Source organism: Lepidochelys kempii, chromosome 20 (genome assembly GCF_965140265.1).
Source record: "Lepidochelys kempii isolate rLepKem1 chromosome 20, rLepKem1.hap2, whole genome shotgun sequence".
Classification (NCBI taxonomy): domain Eukaryota; kingdom Metazoa; phylum Chordata; order Testudines; family Cheloniidae; genus Lepidochelys; species Lepidochelys kempii.
In genome coordinates, this window is record NC_133275.1 from 6,637,753 (window position 1) to 6,653,262 (window position 15,510).

The 15,510-nt window shown below is 45.1% G+C and overlaps 1 protein-coding gene across 1 annotated transcript; it reads left to right on the forward strand.

Moving 5' to 3' along the window:
- Positions 1–592: 592 nt before the first annotated feature.
- Positions 593–14,544, forward strand: LOC140901043 (keratin, type II cytoskeletal 72-like). The gene is made up of 13 exons (XM_073319211.1): positions 593–899; positions 954–1,105; positions 2,807–3,018; positions 4,372–4,432; positions 5,615–5,710; positions 6,764–6,928; positions 7,525–7,650; positions 8,424–8,644; positions 9,193–9,221; positions 9,316–9,494; positions 13,343–13,443; positions 14,026–14,156; positions 14,465–14,544. The coding sequence occupies exons 1-13, from the start codon at positions 593–595 to the stop codon at positions 14,542–14,544; spliced, it is 1,860 nt and encodes a 619-aa protein (XP_073175312.1).
- The last annotated feature ends 966 nt before the right edge of the window (positions 14,545–15,510 follow it).

Here is a 15,510-nt window from a genome sequence, read left to right on the forward strand (position 1 = left end):
GGTCCATGAATGGGACTCCTAGGAACTGTGAGAATAAACAATACTAAGAACATTCTGCAGCCTGTTCTCTTATATCATTAAAAAAATAAACCTATGGTGAAACTCAAAGGTAAATAAGCCACAAGGAGTCCCTTGACTTGTTTGGCTAAACTATAATTAGACTTTAAGGAAGCAGATTAATTAATTAAAATATAAGTCCTGCAAGTGAAGCTTGCAAGCAAAGCATATATTTTAATTTCACATTTACTTCATGTGTAATAGAATGTTTGTTCTGTTTAGCTTCTTTATAAGCCATTTCTTGCTGCCAGGCAAACCAAACCCACAATCTATAAATTAATTTTATGCATCCCATGCAGCTCCTGAAACATATATAAGGTGAAGTTCCTTAACTCAATTCAAAGGAAAGCTCTTTCCTTCACTCTCTGCTCTTCTCTTGCACCTGACTGCTTTGCTGATACTGCTCCATTCTCACTCCAAGCAAGCCACCATGAATCGAATGTGTTTCTCATCCAGTTCTCTTGGTGGAAGAAGGTGCTTCTCTTCGGCTTCTGCCGTTTATGGCCTCAGCGGAGGTAGAACCAGCTCAGGCTCCATGTCCTGGCCTGCCGGAAGAAGTGAAAGCGGTGGCTTTGGCAGCACAAGTCTCTTTGAGCTGGGTAGAAGTCAAAGAATTTCCTATGGTGGAGGCTATGGTCTTGGACACTGTGGTGCATATGGTGGTGGAGGGTATGGCAGCAGTGCGGGCTTTGGCAGCCATTTCGGTGTTGGCAGTGGTGCAGGTTATGGTAGCTATGTAGGCTATGGCAGTGGAGGCTACGGCAGTGGAGTCTACAGCAGCGGAGGCTATGGCAGCGGAGGCTACGGCAGCGGAGGCTACAGAGGTTCCTCTGGCTTTGGAGGTTACTCCCCCTACCAATTCGGGAGTGGTATACGTTATGGCGTCGGACATGCAGGTAGAAGTGACAGTATCCATGGGGTGTGCATCCATCCGGAACTGTTGAAGCCTCTCTCTGTGGGGGTTGACCCAGAAGAACATAAAATACGAGCACATGAGAAGGAGCAGATAAAATGTCTCAATGACCAGTTCGCCTGCTTCATTGACAAGGTGAGAGTATAAAGCACTTTTCTTTTTCTTGGTTCTAAAAAATGGAGATAAGACAGAGCTTCTTGGAAGTCCCAGCTTTCCCAGAGGTCAGAGGTGTTCATCTTTGGTACATTTAGCTTGGCTTCTGGTGGCCCATAAGGTGTAGAAAAGTTGATATTAATCTGATAGGTTAATTTAGTTGATATTCCTTTCCTTCCTAGACAGAAGACTATCCAGGAAGCCACAGCATCTCTTAATGGTTCTCTGCTGAGAAAGAATCAATAGTAAAAAATTGATATATCGAATGCCACTCAGACATGATGGTGACGGTTAGCAGTATAAAATCCTAAAATAGAATAGGCCCAGTGACCATTTCTATCAAAGCAAAGTGTTTTAATGGTTTGTAACTAGGTATGTACCAGTAGCCCTCGCAGACAGAGAAGGAACGTTATGCTCTTAAGTAGCATATGTGCTATACTATGTGGAAATACACAGGGGTCTAACGAAAACAAAGTAGTTCTTTTTCAACATCTGTGAATCTCACCTTGGTAACGTTGATTTAGTGTAGTTATTTTGAGGTTGGATGCATTCCAAATTTAATATTCATTATTATTGTTAAGGATGCAATCAGCTGCATTAAAGTAACCTGAAAAGGAACAACAGTGACAGCAAACTAGGATTTCTGCTCTTTTGCTGCTTTGTGACATATGGTGAAGAAGGCCTAGGTTGTTGTGTTTTTCAGCTTCTTTTCTTTTCCACGATGAACCTCAGCAATGTCAAGTCTTCTTTTCCCTGGGGTGTTTTTGGGAGCACTCTTTGAATGATTCAGTAAAGCATAAGAGGAGCTTCTTTGTTCCTACCATTGAAAATCAAGAGGTGACTAAACCACAGTTTATGAGAATCTTCACAAGGAGAAAATAATCTAGCAGAGAAAGGCAGAACTAGAACCGATGGCTGGAAGCTGCCACCAGACAAATTCAAATTAGAAATCAGGTACCAATTTTTAACAGTGAGGGCGATTAGCCATTGGAGCAAATTATCACAGGAAGTGGTGAATTCTTCAACTCTAAATGTCTTTAAATCAAGACTGGATGCCTTTTGGGAAGATATACCTTCGTCAGACACAAGTATTGAGCTCAATCTAGGGGTAAGTGGGTGAAAGGCTATGGCCTGTGTTTTACAGGAGGTCAGATTTGATGTTCTAATGGTCCACTTTGGCTTGCAAATCCATAAATCTATGAAAAGGCCGAGTTGTTGCCTGCTTTACAAGGACAACTTTTCTCTCCAGGGCTTTATTTAAAGAGGCGTTACCCATAAAAATCACTTCCTCTCTCAGGCCAGGTCTACACTACAGGGCTATACTGGTATAGGTACGTTGTTCAGTATGTTGGCGGGAGAGCTTCTCCCGTTGACATAGCTATCACCTCTTGTGGAGGTGGATTAACTACGCTGAGAGGAGAAGGTCTTCTGTCAGCGTAACAATGTCTTCACTTAAGTGCTACAGTGGTGCAGCTGTGCCGATGCAATGTTTTAAGTGTAGAACTGACCTCAGTTAATAAGGTTTAATGTCTTTCATTGCTGCATCGTCATAATCCACCCATCGAGATTTCTAAGTGAAAGAAGGTTGCCAAACTCCTACAGTTCTAATGATGAAGAAGAAAAATAAAGTCTTTGATGGAGGCTTTAGAAGAGTTAAAACAATATTGCATATTTGGCTTTCAGGTCCGCTGCCTTGAGCAGCAGAACAAGGTGCTGGCAACCAAATGGGATCTCTTGCAGCAGCATGCTGTACCAGCAAGGAGAGACCTTGCACCTATTTTCGAGAATTACATCTGCCAACTGAAGAAACAGCTGGAATGTTTGTTACATGACAGGGTGAGACTGGAAGATGAAGAAAAGGCCGTCCAGGACTTGGTCCATGAGTACAAAAGCAAGTAAGTGAGACGGTGAAATGGATAAAAGCTGTATACTAGGGCTAAAGAACCATAGTGCATGCTAGAAAGGAAGTGGGAGAGCTACTCACCCATATTTCGGTCAAGAAAATCTAAATACCAAGCCCTCCTTTCCTGTTATGTTTCTGCATTCATCAGCTATTCTCCAATATCAGAGCTACAAGCTCATCTATTTCCACCTCATCTTCAGATCCTTTACCAGATCTTAAAGCCATTTTTGACTTGAACTTTCACTGCTGCTGCCAACCCCACAAAAACTTCAGCCTGTGTCATTTCCTCGGTATACCTTCCTCCTTAGTGTCACATCATTCATCCTACCTCCAAGCAGGTATCTGGGTTGCAGGTATTATTATTATTGTGCTAGAGCTGCCTAGGAGCCCTGGTCACAGATCAATATCCTATTCTGTTCAAATACAGAAGCTGGGAATGGGCAACAGGGGATGGATCACTTCATGATTACCTGTTCTGTTCATTCTCTCTGAAGCACCTGGCACTGGCCACTATCGGAAGACAGGATACTGGGCTAGATGGACCTTTGGTCTGACCCAGTATGGCTGTCCTTATGTTTTTATGTTCTTAAAAAGATGATTGCTGCCCCTAAGATCTTACCATCTAGGTGTCTCAGCTCTAGCTGCTCACTGTTGAGACACTAACAAGGAACACCGAGTTCTTTAACTAGTTTAGTAATGGGTCTTTTAGTCTTTACTTCTTTGTTGCTATGGGTGAAAATCACGCCTGTGCAGAGGGCCAGCGCAAACCCTGCATGTGATTTATGTCTTAGAATCATAGAATATCAGGGTTGGAAGGGACCTCAGGAGGTCATCTAGTCCAACCCCCTGCTCAAAGCAGGACCAATCCCCAACTAAATCATCCCAGCCAGAGGTTGATTCAGGTCTTGTTTCAGGCTGGGATTTTCAAAAAGGATTAAGGAGATGAGGAAATCTAACATAAGTGCTCAAACTAAAGCACAAATGGGCCTCCCAGTACAAACTTACATGGAAGTAGGAAGACAAAGAGAAGTTCAAACGCATGACAATGTGGAAGACCACCTCACATATTTATACAGCTTTCCATTTGTAAATGTTGGGCCTGATTCACCTCTGTGTTACTCTGGTTTGACATCAGTGTAACTCCACTGAAATTATTGAAGTTAGACTATTGGGAAACTGTAGGAACACATTGAGGCCGGATCAGTATTTTTGTCAGAAACAATCATATAAAAAAATGAGCGGGGTACAAAATTAACAGGGAAGGGCTTTGTTTGTATCGCACTTCCTGTCTTTGCTAGTGGCTTAGGCGGCAGAGACAAACTTTGGCTCTCCTTTCTTCTCATAGATATGAAGAGGAAATCAACAAACGCACACATGCAGAGAATGAGTTTGTGGTGCTCAAGAAGGTAAGTCAGGCTACGAAAGCATGAAACAAGACCAAATTAGCTGTTTTGGGCATTTCACTTTAAATTCAGTGCTAGACCAAATCCTCAACCAGTGGAAATGGTTGTATTTCAATGGAATTATGTCAATTTAAATCCACTGAGTCACTGATCTGCAACAGGGTTTAATAACATACTGAATGGAAAGTTTTTTTAAATCATTATACTTGGGGAAATGAATGGGCAAACCTTGCCCTAAAGTTCTCCTCACACCTCCATTTGATGGAGAACAATTGGCGCTGGGGTAAAAAAGGAAGTATATTTTAAGCATCAAGGGAAAACTATCCATTTTTCTTGCTTGCTTCCACTTTGGAATCAGCAGGTGACAAATCATATTTTCAGTGTTCGTTTTGGACAATCGCTAATCAGCACTGGGTTTTATTAAATCCCGTGTAGGTATACTTTGCCCTGTCTCAGTGCAGAGGGATGAACTACTAGATGACCTTTGGGGACCTTTCCAGCCCTACATTTCTATAAACCATGGGATAGAGCTGGACTCTGGCCTTAAAGGTCCAACAGAGATTCCTCTTGAGGAGGGAAGTTCTTTGCTGCCATAAATTCAGAGCTGGCAGCTTCTATGTCAGCTTGTCCCTCCCCACATCCTGGCATGACTGGGGAAAGAAGAGTGGGGATGGTAGAGCAGAACTCACCCAGATAGATTCTCTGACCATGCTGGATGCCTGAGCAGTCAATGGGCTCCCCTAAGTGATGCAGGGACTTGGGTGTCACCGAAGCAGGTGCCATAATAATCCCCTGGTGGCATTCCTTGAGGGGCTCAGATGCAAGGAAGAAGAGAGCCTGTAGTTCTTATCTACACCAAAGTGTAAAAGGGCCATAATATGGCAATGAATTACATTTACACTCGATATAAGGTCCCTTTATATGGCCACATTGGTGTAAAGTCGCCTTCGTGTGACCAGGCCAATACTGTTTGTAAAAAAAAAAAAAATACCATAATCTTTCCATGGATTTGGAAGATATTTAGTTTCCCCCCATAAGACGTCAGAGGATCGTGAGGAAGCCTCACCTCTGAGACATCCTGCTCCAAAAGCCTGACCCGAAGACGACTGTGGGCGTTGCTGCTGTTGCTATGTTTCTCAGTGTTTGGGTCAGCACCCTTTCTGATTGCCTGGGGCTGCTTTTCAGGATGTGGACTCTGTCTTCATGACCAAGGAGGAGCTGGAGTCCAAGTTGCTGCAGCTGAGGCAACACTTTGAGTTCCTGAAATGCATCTTCGTTGAGGTAGGTATTCTGCCCATTCTCACCACTTTAATGTTGCGTTGGGACCAATAGCCGTCAATGACTTTTCTGAAACTGCATTAAGGAGTTGTTACGATGAAGCCTAATGCAGGCAAAATAATTGTCTTTATAAAATTTCTCACCCTGTGGCCACTCCTAGAAAACATTATAAATCACTTTATATACAAGATATTTCTTTATAAATAAGAATGATTATGTTTAAAAAAATGCCACACGCTTTCAGACAAGCCTGGAGACAACAGGACAGACGGCCTTGCCAACATCTGGTTGGGAAATTGGGTTTATTTTTGCATGGAAAATTTTGACTTTTCATTGAAACAGCGGAAACCAGACAACGCTCAGCCAAAAACAGTCAAATTGAAAAAGGTTTGGAGGAAAACTTCTGAAAACATTCAGATTTTCAGTGTTCCAACAGATATATATATGGGAAACAGCTACTCTCTGCTAAAAAAAGTTTGTTTAGCCAGAAACCCAATTTTCAGTCAGAAAAAAGTTTTGTCTGAAAATGTTCAATCAGCCCCGGCCTTGGACATTGTGTCTTCGTTTACCCTTGTGCCTAGTGAGTTTGAATTATGAGGGTAGCATTTTACACCCAGTTTCCATTTACTTTAACTAAACGATGATACGAGGTGAACATAGCAGTGTTTCAGGCCCAATGCTACTGCCTTACAAAGCTCAAAGTCTAAAGAATGGCAAAATAAATGGTACTTTATAGTAGCAATATTGTTTGGTAAAACTCTACACTGGGATTTCTCCATCCTTCATCAGAAAGTCACACTGTGGCAGATAGGTTCCATCCGCTAGTCCTCAAACCCTGCAGTAGCTGGAAACAGACCAGCTACCGGGGTAACTCAAGCCTTACTTCTGGGTTAAGGGAAAACTTTCTTCTTTGAGGCTTTACTTACAGGGTCAGAATTTAGCCAAATCAGTGAGTGGCATGCTTCTTGACAGAACATGTGGAAGTGTGGATGAGGGGATCTGTATGTGAAGGGGCTCTAACGTCAATACCTGACTGAGACTGTATTCAACTTGCAGGAGCGAGCTCAGCTAGATGGCCAACTCTGCGATACCGCTGTTGTTTTGGAAATGGACAACAGCCGAGATCTGGACCTCAGTGGCATTATCCAGAGTGTTAAATGCTGTTATGAGGAGATTGCTCAAAAGAGCAAAGGAGAAGCTGAGACGTTCTACCAAACTAGAGTGAGTAATCACAAAGCTATAGTGTATGGAGATGAAGCCGTAATTTTGTCACTCTAATACTTCCAGAAAATCATGAGCATGGGATAATTTCTTTCTCCTGAACATATGATACATACTGAAAAAAACATCTTCACTCTGCTCAGTTGCAGTGACACATCTTCTGAAGATGTGATTCACATGGAACATCCACCTCTACAATCTACTCAATAGCTAGAAGTGGAATATTTATGAAAAATAATCCACAACATCTATCATTTTAGTACAAAGCAATGATCGATAATTGGGATGCTCTTTCCCAACCTTGATATTTCATTAATTATTATTATTTATTATTATTATTATTAATTCTCAGTTATGGATCGACTCCATTATACGAAAACAAAAAGACAGTCCTGGTCTCGAAGAGTGTACAATCTAAGTTACTTAACTTTGGGCCCATCTATGAATTCCAGATGACGCCTTGCCTTGTTTATACTGATATCACAGCTGTGTATTTTCCCATGAGCAGAGGTTTCTAGGAGAATCAAAGCAGCTGCCGCCTATCTTGGAATGGATGATATTTAATTTATAGCAATTACCTTATTTCTGAATACTAGCTTGAGGAGCTGAGCACCAACAGAGGCAGATTCTGCGATGACCTGAAAAATATCCAGGGTGAAATAGCAGAGCTGAAACGGCTGGTCCACACACTGCAGGGCGAGACTGATAAAGTGAAGAAAGAGGTAGGACAGATTTGTTTGTTTGTTTGCTTTCTCCTGTTTTGATTGCTCTTGTCTCGGTGTAAAATTCACAGCTGTTCGGAGGAACAGCACAAGATCTATGGGCCGGTTAAGTGTCAATTCAGAATAATCCCTTACGGTTGACCCTCTGCACAGGAGTGAATTTCAACTTTGGCAAGTCTATATGGGGTCAGGAATCAGCTGGCAGAGTTCAGCATAGCTCCACTGACTTGAGTGGAGTTAAACCCCTTGATACGAGCAGAGGATCTAACCCATGGACCCTGATCTAAAATCCAATAGCAATATGACTGGTATATACTCACCTGCTCTGTTAGCTATTTGAAACCTGAGCTTTACTTTACTTTACTTACTTACCATTTACTTGTGATAGGTCATACAAGATGCTTGGTGTTGTTTATTACTGGTATCTCAGAGGTGCTCTGAGGGGCCTAACTGGGAATCAGGACACCATTGTTTCAGGCAGCGTGCTTAGCATCTTCAGGTTTCTGGTGCTAATGCTCACAGACTGTGACCTGAAAGCTGGCATTGCATGAATGCTCAAGTTTGCAAGCTTAACGTTGGCGTTCATTGCTAGTAACACTTGATCTCGCAAGAGTAGGCTGCAGACGAAAAAAGACAGGTGGGAGAAGCCCATGTGAAATGGATCTATTTCAATATTCGAATGGGTATTTGGAAAAGAGGTTTGCAGTATGGTCTTAACTCTGATGAAGAGCTGCACAATGACCCTTTGGTTTCCCCCCCTCCCCCCTTCACAGATTGCCTGTCTGCAGACGGCCATTGCTGACGCTGAGCAGCGAGGCGACTGTGCCCTCAAAGACGCCAGGGAGAAGCACATTGATTTGCAGAACGCCTTGCAGCAGGCCAAGGACAAATTGGCATGCATGCTGCGGGACTACCACGAGCTGCTCAATGTCAAGCTGGCCTTGGATATTGAGATAGCTACCTACAGAACATTGCTGGAAGGAGAAGAAACCAGGTAAGTGCATCATATGTGTTGTAGCGTGGTAACATTTCAAATAGCCCCAGTAGCGTTTGACGGGAACAAAGTTAATATAATAAGTAAGAAAGAGAATGAAAAATATTGCAACATCTGGATTCAGGACACTATCTGATTTACGGAGAACGAGTTTGTCTAAGAGAAGGAGATGAGTTCTTTAAAGGTAGTAGGGGTAACATTTTCAATCTAAGCTATTTAGGAGCTTAAGCCCCATTTTCAAAAGTGAGGTAGGCACTTAAGAGTCTAAGCCCCGTTGATTTTCAATGACCTTTAGGCTCCTAAGGCTGGAATTTTCAAAGCAGCTTAAAAGACTTGAGGCACCCAATTCCCACTGAATTTCAATGGGATTTTGGTGCCTAAATACCTGGAGGTCCTTGGAAAATCCCAGTCTAGGTCACGTTTGAAAATAGGACTTAAGACCCCTAATTATCCAGGTATGCTTGAAAATTTACCTGACGTCTCATTGGCTACAGGTTTCTAAATGCATATGAAGTCATTTACCTGTATTGTTTTTCTTTCCTTCACAGGATATGTACAGGGCACCCCACGAATGTTGGTAAGTAAACTGAGGATTCACCTTGTTTTTGTCAGATTTCTTTAAGAGCTTCAAAGCTGCTGTTTAAGTGACTGAACATCTCGTTTTCTCCCAGCTGTGGTCAGTGGTGGCCATACCATCGGGGATTGCCGAGCCGGATTTGGAAGTGTTTGCGGACCTCTAAAGGGAGGATTCAACTCTGGAATTGGAATATTTTCCTCCAGTGATGGATTCAGCTCCAGAAGTGCAGAAGCCATCTCCAGGATGGGAGGGGGCTATGGCACCAGGAGTGCCGTCAGCTCTTCAGGAAGGGGATATAGTTCTGGAGGAATAGGTAGTAGTGGAATTGGGTATGGCTTGGGAGGATTCAGCTCTGGAAGTGGGGGATACAGCTACCGACGTGTGCTCAGCTCTGGCTTTGCAAGTTCCGGGAGTGTTGGCAGTCACATGGGTGGAGTGAGGAGCTCCGGGAGTGCAAGCGCTGGAGGTGATGTGGGGTACCACTCCTCGGGTGGCGTCAGTTCTGTGGCTGGAGTTTGCAGCTCTGGAGATGTAGTAGGGAGCTCTGGAAGTTCAAGTGGAGTTCATTCTTCAGGGGAACATTATAGCTCTGGAGGTGTAGGCAGCTCTGGAGGTGTAGGCAGCTCTGGAGGTGTAGGCAGCTCTAGTGGTGGAGTTTATAGCAGTGGAGGTGTAGGCAGCTCTGGAGGTGTAGGCAGCTCTGGAGGTGTAGGCAGCTCTAGTGGTGGAGTTTATAGCTCTGGAGGTGTAGGCAGCTCTGGAGGTGTAGGCAGCTCTAGTGGTGGAGTTTATAGCTCTGGAGGTGTAGGCAGCTCTGGAGGTGTAGGCAGCTCTAGTGGTGGAGTTTATAGCTCTGGAGGTGTAGGCAGCTCTAGTGGTGGAGTTTATAGCTCTGGAGGTGTAGGCAGCTCTGGTGGTGGAGTTTATAGCTCTGGAGGTGTAGGCAGCTCTAGTGGTGGAGTTTATAGCTCTGGAGGTGTAGGCAGCTCTGGTGGTGGAGTTTATAGCTCTGGAGGTGTAGGCAGCTCTAGTGGTGGAGTTTATAGCTCTGGAGGTGTAGGCAGCTCTGGAGGTGTAGGCAGCTCTGGTGGTGGAGTTTATAGCTCTGGAGGTGTAGGCAGCTCTGGTGGTGGAGTTTATAGCTCTGGAGGTGTAGGCAGCTCTGGAGGTGGAGTTTTTAGCTCTGGAGGTGTAGGCAGCAGTGGAAGTGGAGGTGCATACAGCTCAGGTACGCGCATGGTATCCATCAGCTCTTCAAGCAGAAGGATCATCCGATAAAAGTCCAAACGCAAAAGTCTCCTTTGCTGGAATGAAAAATATTTCCTGCCTTCTGACAGCCACATGAATCACAAAATCTGTCATTGACAATAACCATACAGTAAAGAAAAGCCTGTGTCCAATGCAATTCGTATGATCCGAAACCACGTTCTTCTGAATGCCCCTTTTAGAGAAGCTTTACGCAGTGTTAATCCTAGTGGTTTATACTATCTTTTTGGTTCAGTGAGTCTGTGGCTGTCTATAGGCATTATCTTGGCTATTAAACCAGTCTCTTTTGCCTGATAATTTTGCCCTTCTCACTCTGGATTTTCTTGCATTAGCTGCACTCGGGATCACATAGCATTAGGACCCAGAATTTTCCTTATCCCATGGTGAAGCATTTCAGACAGGGAAGCAGTGCATTAACCGTTCAAGACCAGACTGCAGATATCACTTGGCTTCTCTTATGACACCAGGAATCAGATTGATTTTTATTTTATTTTTTGGGTGAGGGTTAGCTGGTTTTGATCAGGTTGCATAATCGCTGCCATTACATTTGCTGCATCCACACAGTGACATTTGCTAAAACTCATTGTAATTACACCAGCGATAAGCGTTGTCCGTGATTCGTCTACTGTTAAATGTCTGTGTTATTATTCCTGAGTGTACATTGGATGGAAAGGTCTTGTGCTTTTTCTGTATATACAGTTGGAACACCGTTGACTGTCCTTTGCTTATTATCGAGCACTCTAAACTCTCTGCTGTATCTCCAATAAACTGAATGCATAATTCAAGCTTTGTTTCTCAAGGGTTGTTTTTTCTTCCCCTCTGAGGTTTCAAAATACGTTAATAGTTGCTCGTGGCCATACAGAAAATCCCAAATGGGTTGTTTTGTAAATAGGGCAAAACATTTTCAAGAGCACCTCAGACTAAGGAGTCTGACTTCTGGCGAGACTTTGGAGAAGATTTTCAGAGACACCCCCCATTAAAAGCTAATGGGCATTATATGTCTCTTAGAAAATCTCCCCCCAGATCCTAAGGCCCAGATCCATAAGAGGACTTGAACATTGCAACGCCTAACTTCTAGGTACCTAGAAAATCACTGGAACCACATGATCCACAAAGCCCGAGTGAGGTGCCCAGCTCCCTATACAATGAATGAGCTAGGCGCCTAGGACCAGGAGCCACAAAAGCCAGCATGCTAGGCCGGGAGTTGCCTAAGCTAGCCAATGGGCGATGCCAACCAGAGGGGTATGTCCTAAGCCCTGCCCCTCTCTCAGAGATAGGCAACTATGTCCAGGCTGCAGGGAGGCTCCTGTCTCTGCTTGTGAGTCACAAAGGGGAACCCGTCTCCTGGAATCAGGCATCTAGGTCATTTCTTGCAAGATGGAATCATAGAATCATAGAATATCAGGGTTGGAAGGGACCCCAGAAGGTCATCTAGTCCAACCCCCATGGAGTTAGGCACCTGCTCAGTTCCACTCAACTGGGATGTGGGAGAGCCTGGTTCAAGTCTCCCCTCTGCCTGATGAGGAGAGAGGATTTGTGGAGGGACCTAGTGCCTGCCAGAGAGGCCAAGCTTTGGGATATTCTGAGCTGGGTGCTTCTCAATCTCTCTTGTTGAACATGTTCCACTTTAATTGAATCATTAAAGAGGCCAGAAAATGAGGGAGAAAAACTCCATATAGCCCAGGGCACTCAACCAACCTGGGGAAGAGCCCTCTTCCAATGCCTTCTCTGCAACAAGCAGAGACCCTTGCCTGATGATACAGGGGTGGGCAGAATAAGGGCAACCAGCTTCAGCAGTGTTGCTTAGCATGCTCAGTACAAGCCAAGCAGCAAATCTGGGGCGGGGGGAGGGAGGGGCACATGCCTCCTGTCAAGGTTCCTCCCCCACTCTGAACTCTAGGGTACAGATGTGGGGACCTGCATGAAAAACCTCCTAAGCTTATCTTTACCAGCTTAGGTCAAAACTTCCCCAAGGTACAAAATATTCCACCCGTTGTCCTTGGACTGGCCGCTACCACCACCAAACTAATACTGGTTACTGGGGAAGAGCTGTTTGGACGCGTCCTTCCCCCCAAAATACTTCCCAAAACCTTGCACCCCACTTCCTGGACAAGGTTTGGTAAAAAGCCTCACCAATTTGCCTAGGTGACTACAGACCCAGACCCTTGGATCTTAAGAACAATGAACAATCCTCCCAACACTTGCACCCCCCCTTTCCTGGGAAATGTTGGATAAAAAGCCTCACCAATTTGCATAGGTGACCACAGACCCAAACCCTTGGATCTGAGAACAATGAAAAAGCATTCAGTTTCTTACAAGAAGACTTTTAATAAAAATAGAAGTAAATAGAAATGAAGAAATCCCCCCTGTAAAATCAGGATGGTAGATATCTTACAGGGTAATTAGATTCAAAAACATAGAGAACCCCTCTAGGCAAAACCTTAAGTTATAAAAAAGATACACAGACAGAAATAGTTATTCTATTCAGCACAATTCTTTTCTCAGCCATTTAAAGAAATCATAATCTAACACATACCTAGCTAGATTACTTACTAAAAGTTCTAAGACTCCATTCCTGGTCTATGCCCGACAAAAGACAGACTATAGACAGACACACAGACCCTTTGTTTCTCTCCCTCCTCCCAGCTTTTGAAAGTATCTTGTCTCCTCATTGGTCATTTTGGTCAGGTGCCAGCGAGGTTACCTTTAGCTTCTTAACCCTTTACAGGTGAGAGGAGCTTTCCCCTGGCCAGGAGGGATTTCAAAGGGGTTTACCCTTCCCTTTATATTTATGACACCTCCCATGCCACACCTCTGAGAGGTGGGACTTGAACCACAGTTCTCCCACATCCTAGGTAAGTACCCTGTCCACTGGACTGAAGGAGGCCTCATCTGCCATCACCTGTTTTGTCTGGACCCCTGAGCACGCCTACAAGATCAAGACGAAATACGTGAGGTAGGCATTCCTCCACCTATCTTCCCCTGGTTTGTGAATCACGAGGGAGAGGGCCCTAGAGCCCAGGCTCCAGCCTACGCCTGGATGTCTGCACTGCAATTTTATAGCCATGCAGCCTGCACCCTGCTAGGCTGACATGGGCCAGCCGTGGGTGTTTTATTACAGTGTAGACATACCCACTGTGTCTACACTGCTGGGTGCGCCCACATCCTGGCTCCCAGGCATGAGAACGGAAGCCAAGAAAGCCCACCCCAACAGTCCACCCTGCAGGGTCGTATATGCACCAAATGCCTCTCCCCCCGAATCCACACTGGCACACCTGGTGCACAGGCATGGTGCTATGATTGCTGGGGGCGTATCCCAGGATTCTTTGCGCCACAGCACAACCAGAGCTGCCCTGGGAACTGTTTGTTGTTGTATAGTGGGGCGAACTTGTCAGTCCTTTCCGATCTGAACCTGTAAATCAGGTTAGCCTGTCAGTCATCCATGCCCAGTGCATCAGCAGACAACAGGGTTCCTTCGCACCCATCTTCAAGGCAATGGATACTCCCTTAAAGCAGTCTTCTTTCTTCTGGATTTTAGAGACAGGAGTTGCAGAACAAGAGGGGCCAGATGTGCGATAACCCGAGAACTAACTTTACCACAGCAGACTGTGGAGCTGAGCCCGGCCAATCCAGAGGCTGCCGTGCGAGAATGGAAACACAAAGAAACAGGTAGGGCAGATCTTTCATCCCCTGGCTTGAACGGGATTGACTTGGGGCATATAGTCCTGCCAGGCAGCCAGTGGCCGCAGCGTCAGTCTCCTAGCAACACACTGGACACAGCCGGTGTTGGCAGGGGCTTCCTGAGTGGTTGCATTTCCTGACTGGTGGAGGGATGGAGCTAGCTTGCTACTTGACCCAGTCGCTGCCAGAGCTGGCCAGCAGCACAACCTATTCCACGTCCACCTTGACTCTGCTCTCCTGGGTGTCTCATTGCCCTGATTCTGGACTCCAGCTTGGCTCCTCTCTAACCTCCCCAGGCCTGGCCGTCCCCATGGCTCCAACCATTAGGCGTGACAGCCCATGTGCTAGTCGTATCCCTGACAAGTATGGATCTTGAGGTCCCGCTGAGGTCCTTTGGCTTGGTGAGTGGAGGAACTATGTGATTGGGATGTCTTATTCTAGTCTGGACATTGCCATGGTGCTCTATTGAGCATTGTTAAGGCTGACCTGAGCTGGCTTCCAAATAAAAGAACTTTGATTCACAGTAGCTCCTAGACACTCCAAACAACATCAGGGCCCCTGTTATGCTTGGCACTGTACAGACACGGAGTAAGAGACGGTCCCTGCCTAGAGGAGCTTATGACCTAAATAGACAAGGCAGGAAAAAAATAAGGGTGAGGAAAAAATGCCACAGTGACTTGCACAAAGTCATGCGGCAGGTCAGTGTTAGAACCAAGGTCTCCATGTCCTGTTCAGGAGGCCACCTGGCCTCCCTATGCTTGCTACTTGTGCTCATGTGATTCACAGCAACATCTGAAGACTATCTGGGAGGAGAATAGGCAGTTCAGCCATCTGAATGGTGTTTTGTTGCTACAGTTAATTGTGAAGGCTTTCTAGGATCTTGCCTGGTTTGTCATGGTGGATCACACGAGCAGGTCTAGGAGCATCAGATCCTTTCGAGAGGACAGCAGCGTGCCCAGGGGGTGAGAATCAGGAAAGGAAGAAGAGCGTGCAGAGTTAAAACAAGCGGATGAGGTTCTCAGAGATGAATGTTACTTTGGTGACTCCGGAGTTGTTCCCTGGCATCTTAGGTAGAGGGCAGCACGTTAGCGCGCTCTATATAATCTCACCCCCCTGGTCTGCTTTGCCATGTCGTGCAGACAAACCCTATTGCTCCAACTGTGGACTCAGGCTCAGAGTACAGCCCGTTCCAAAACAAAGCAAATATGTGCTTGCACAATATTATTCTTGCAACACCGATGAACAAAGTGATAAGGGAACCTGGTGATGCCAAGTCTAACCAAGAATGAATGCTGAATTAGATGCAAATGGATGAGTTTTGGCTTAGAAATCTTTGGAACAG

Bases quoted from the DNA above. Each gene is read 5' to 3' on its own strand.
- LOC140901043 (XM_073319211.1), top strand. From the start codon at position 593: ATGTCCTGGCCTGCCGGAAGAAGTGAAAGCGGTGGCTTTGGCAGCACA. The intron at 4,433-5,614 runs GTAAGTCAGGCT...GCTGCTTTTCAG, and splicing joins AGTTTGTGGTGCTCAAGAAG to GATGTGGACTCTGTCTTCAT. The intron at 8,645-9,192 runs GTAAGTGCATCA...TTTCCTTCACAG, and splicing joins CTGGAAGGAGAAGAAACCAG to GATATGTACAGGGCACCCCA.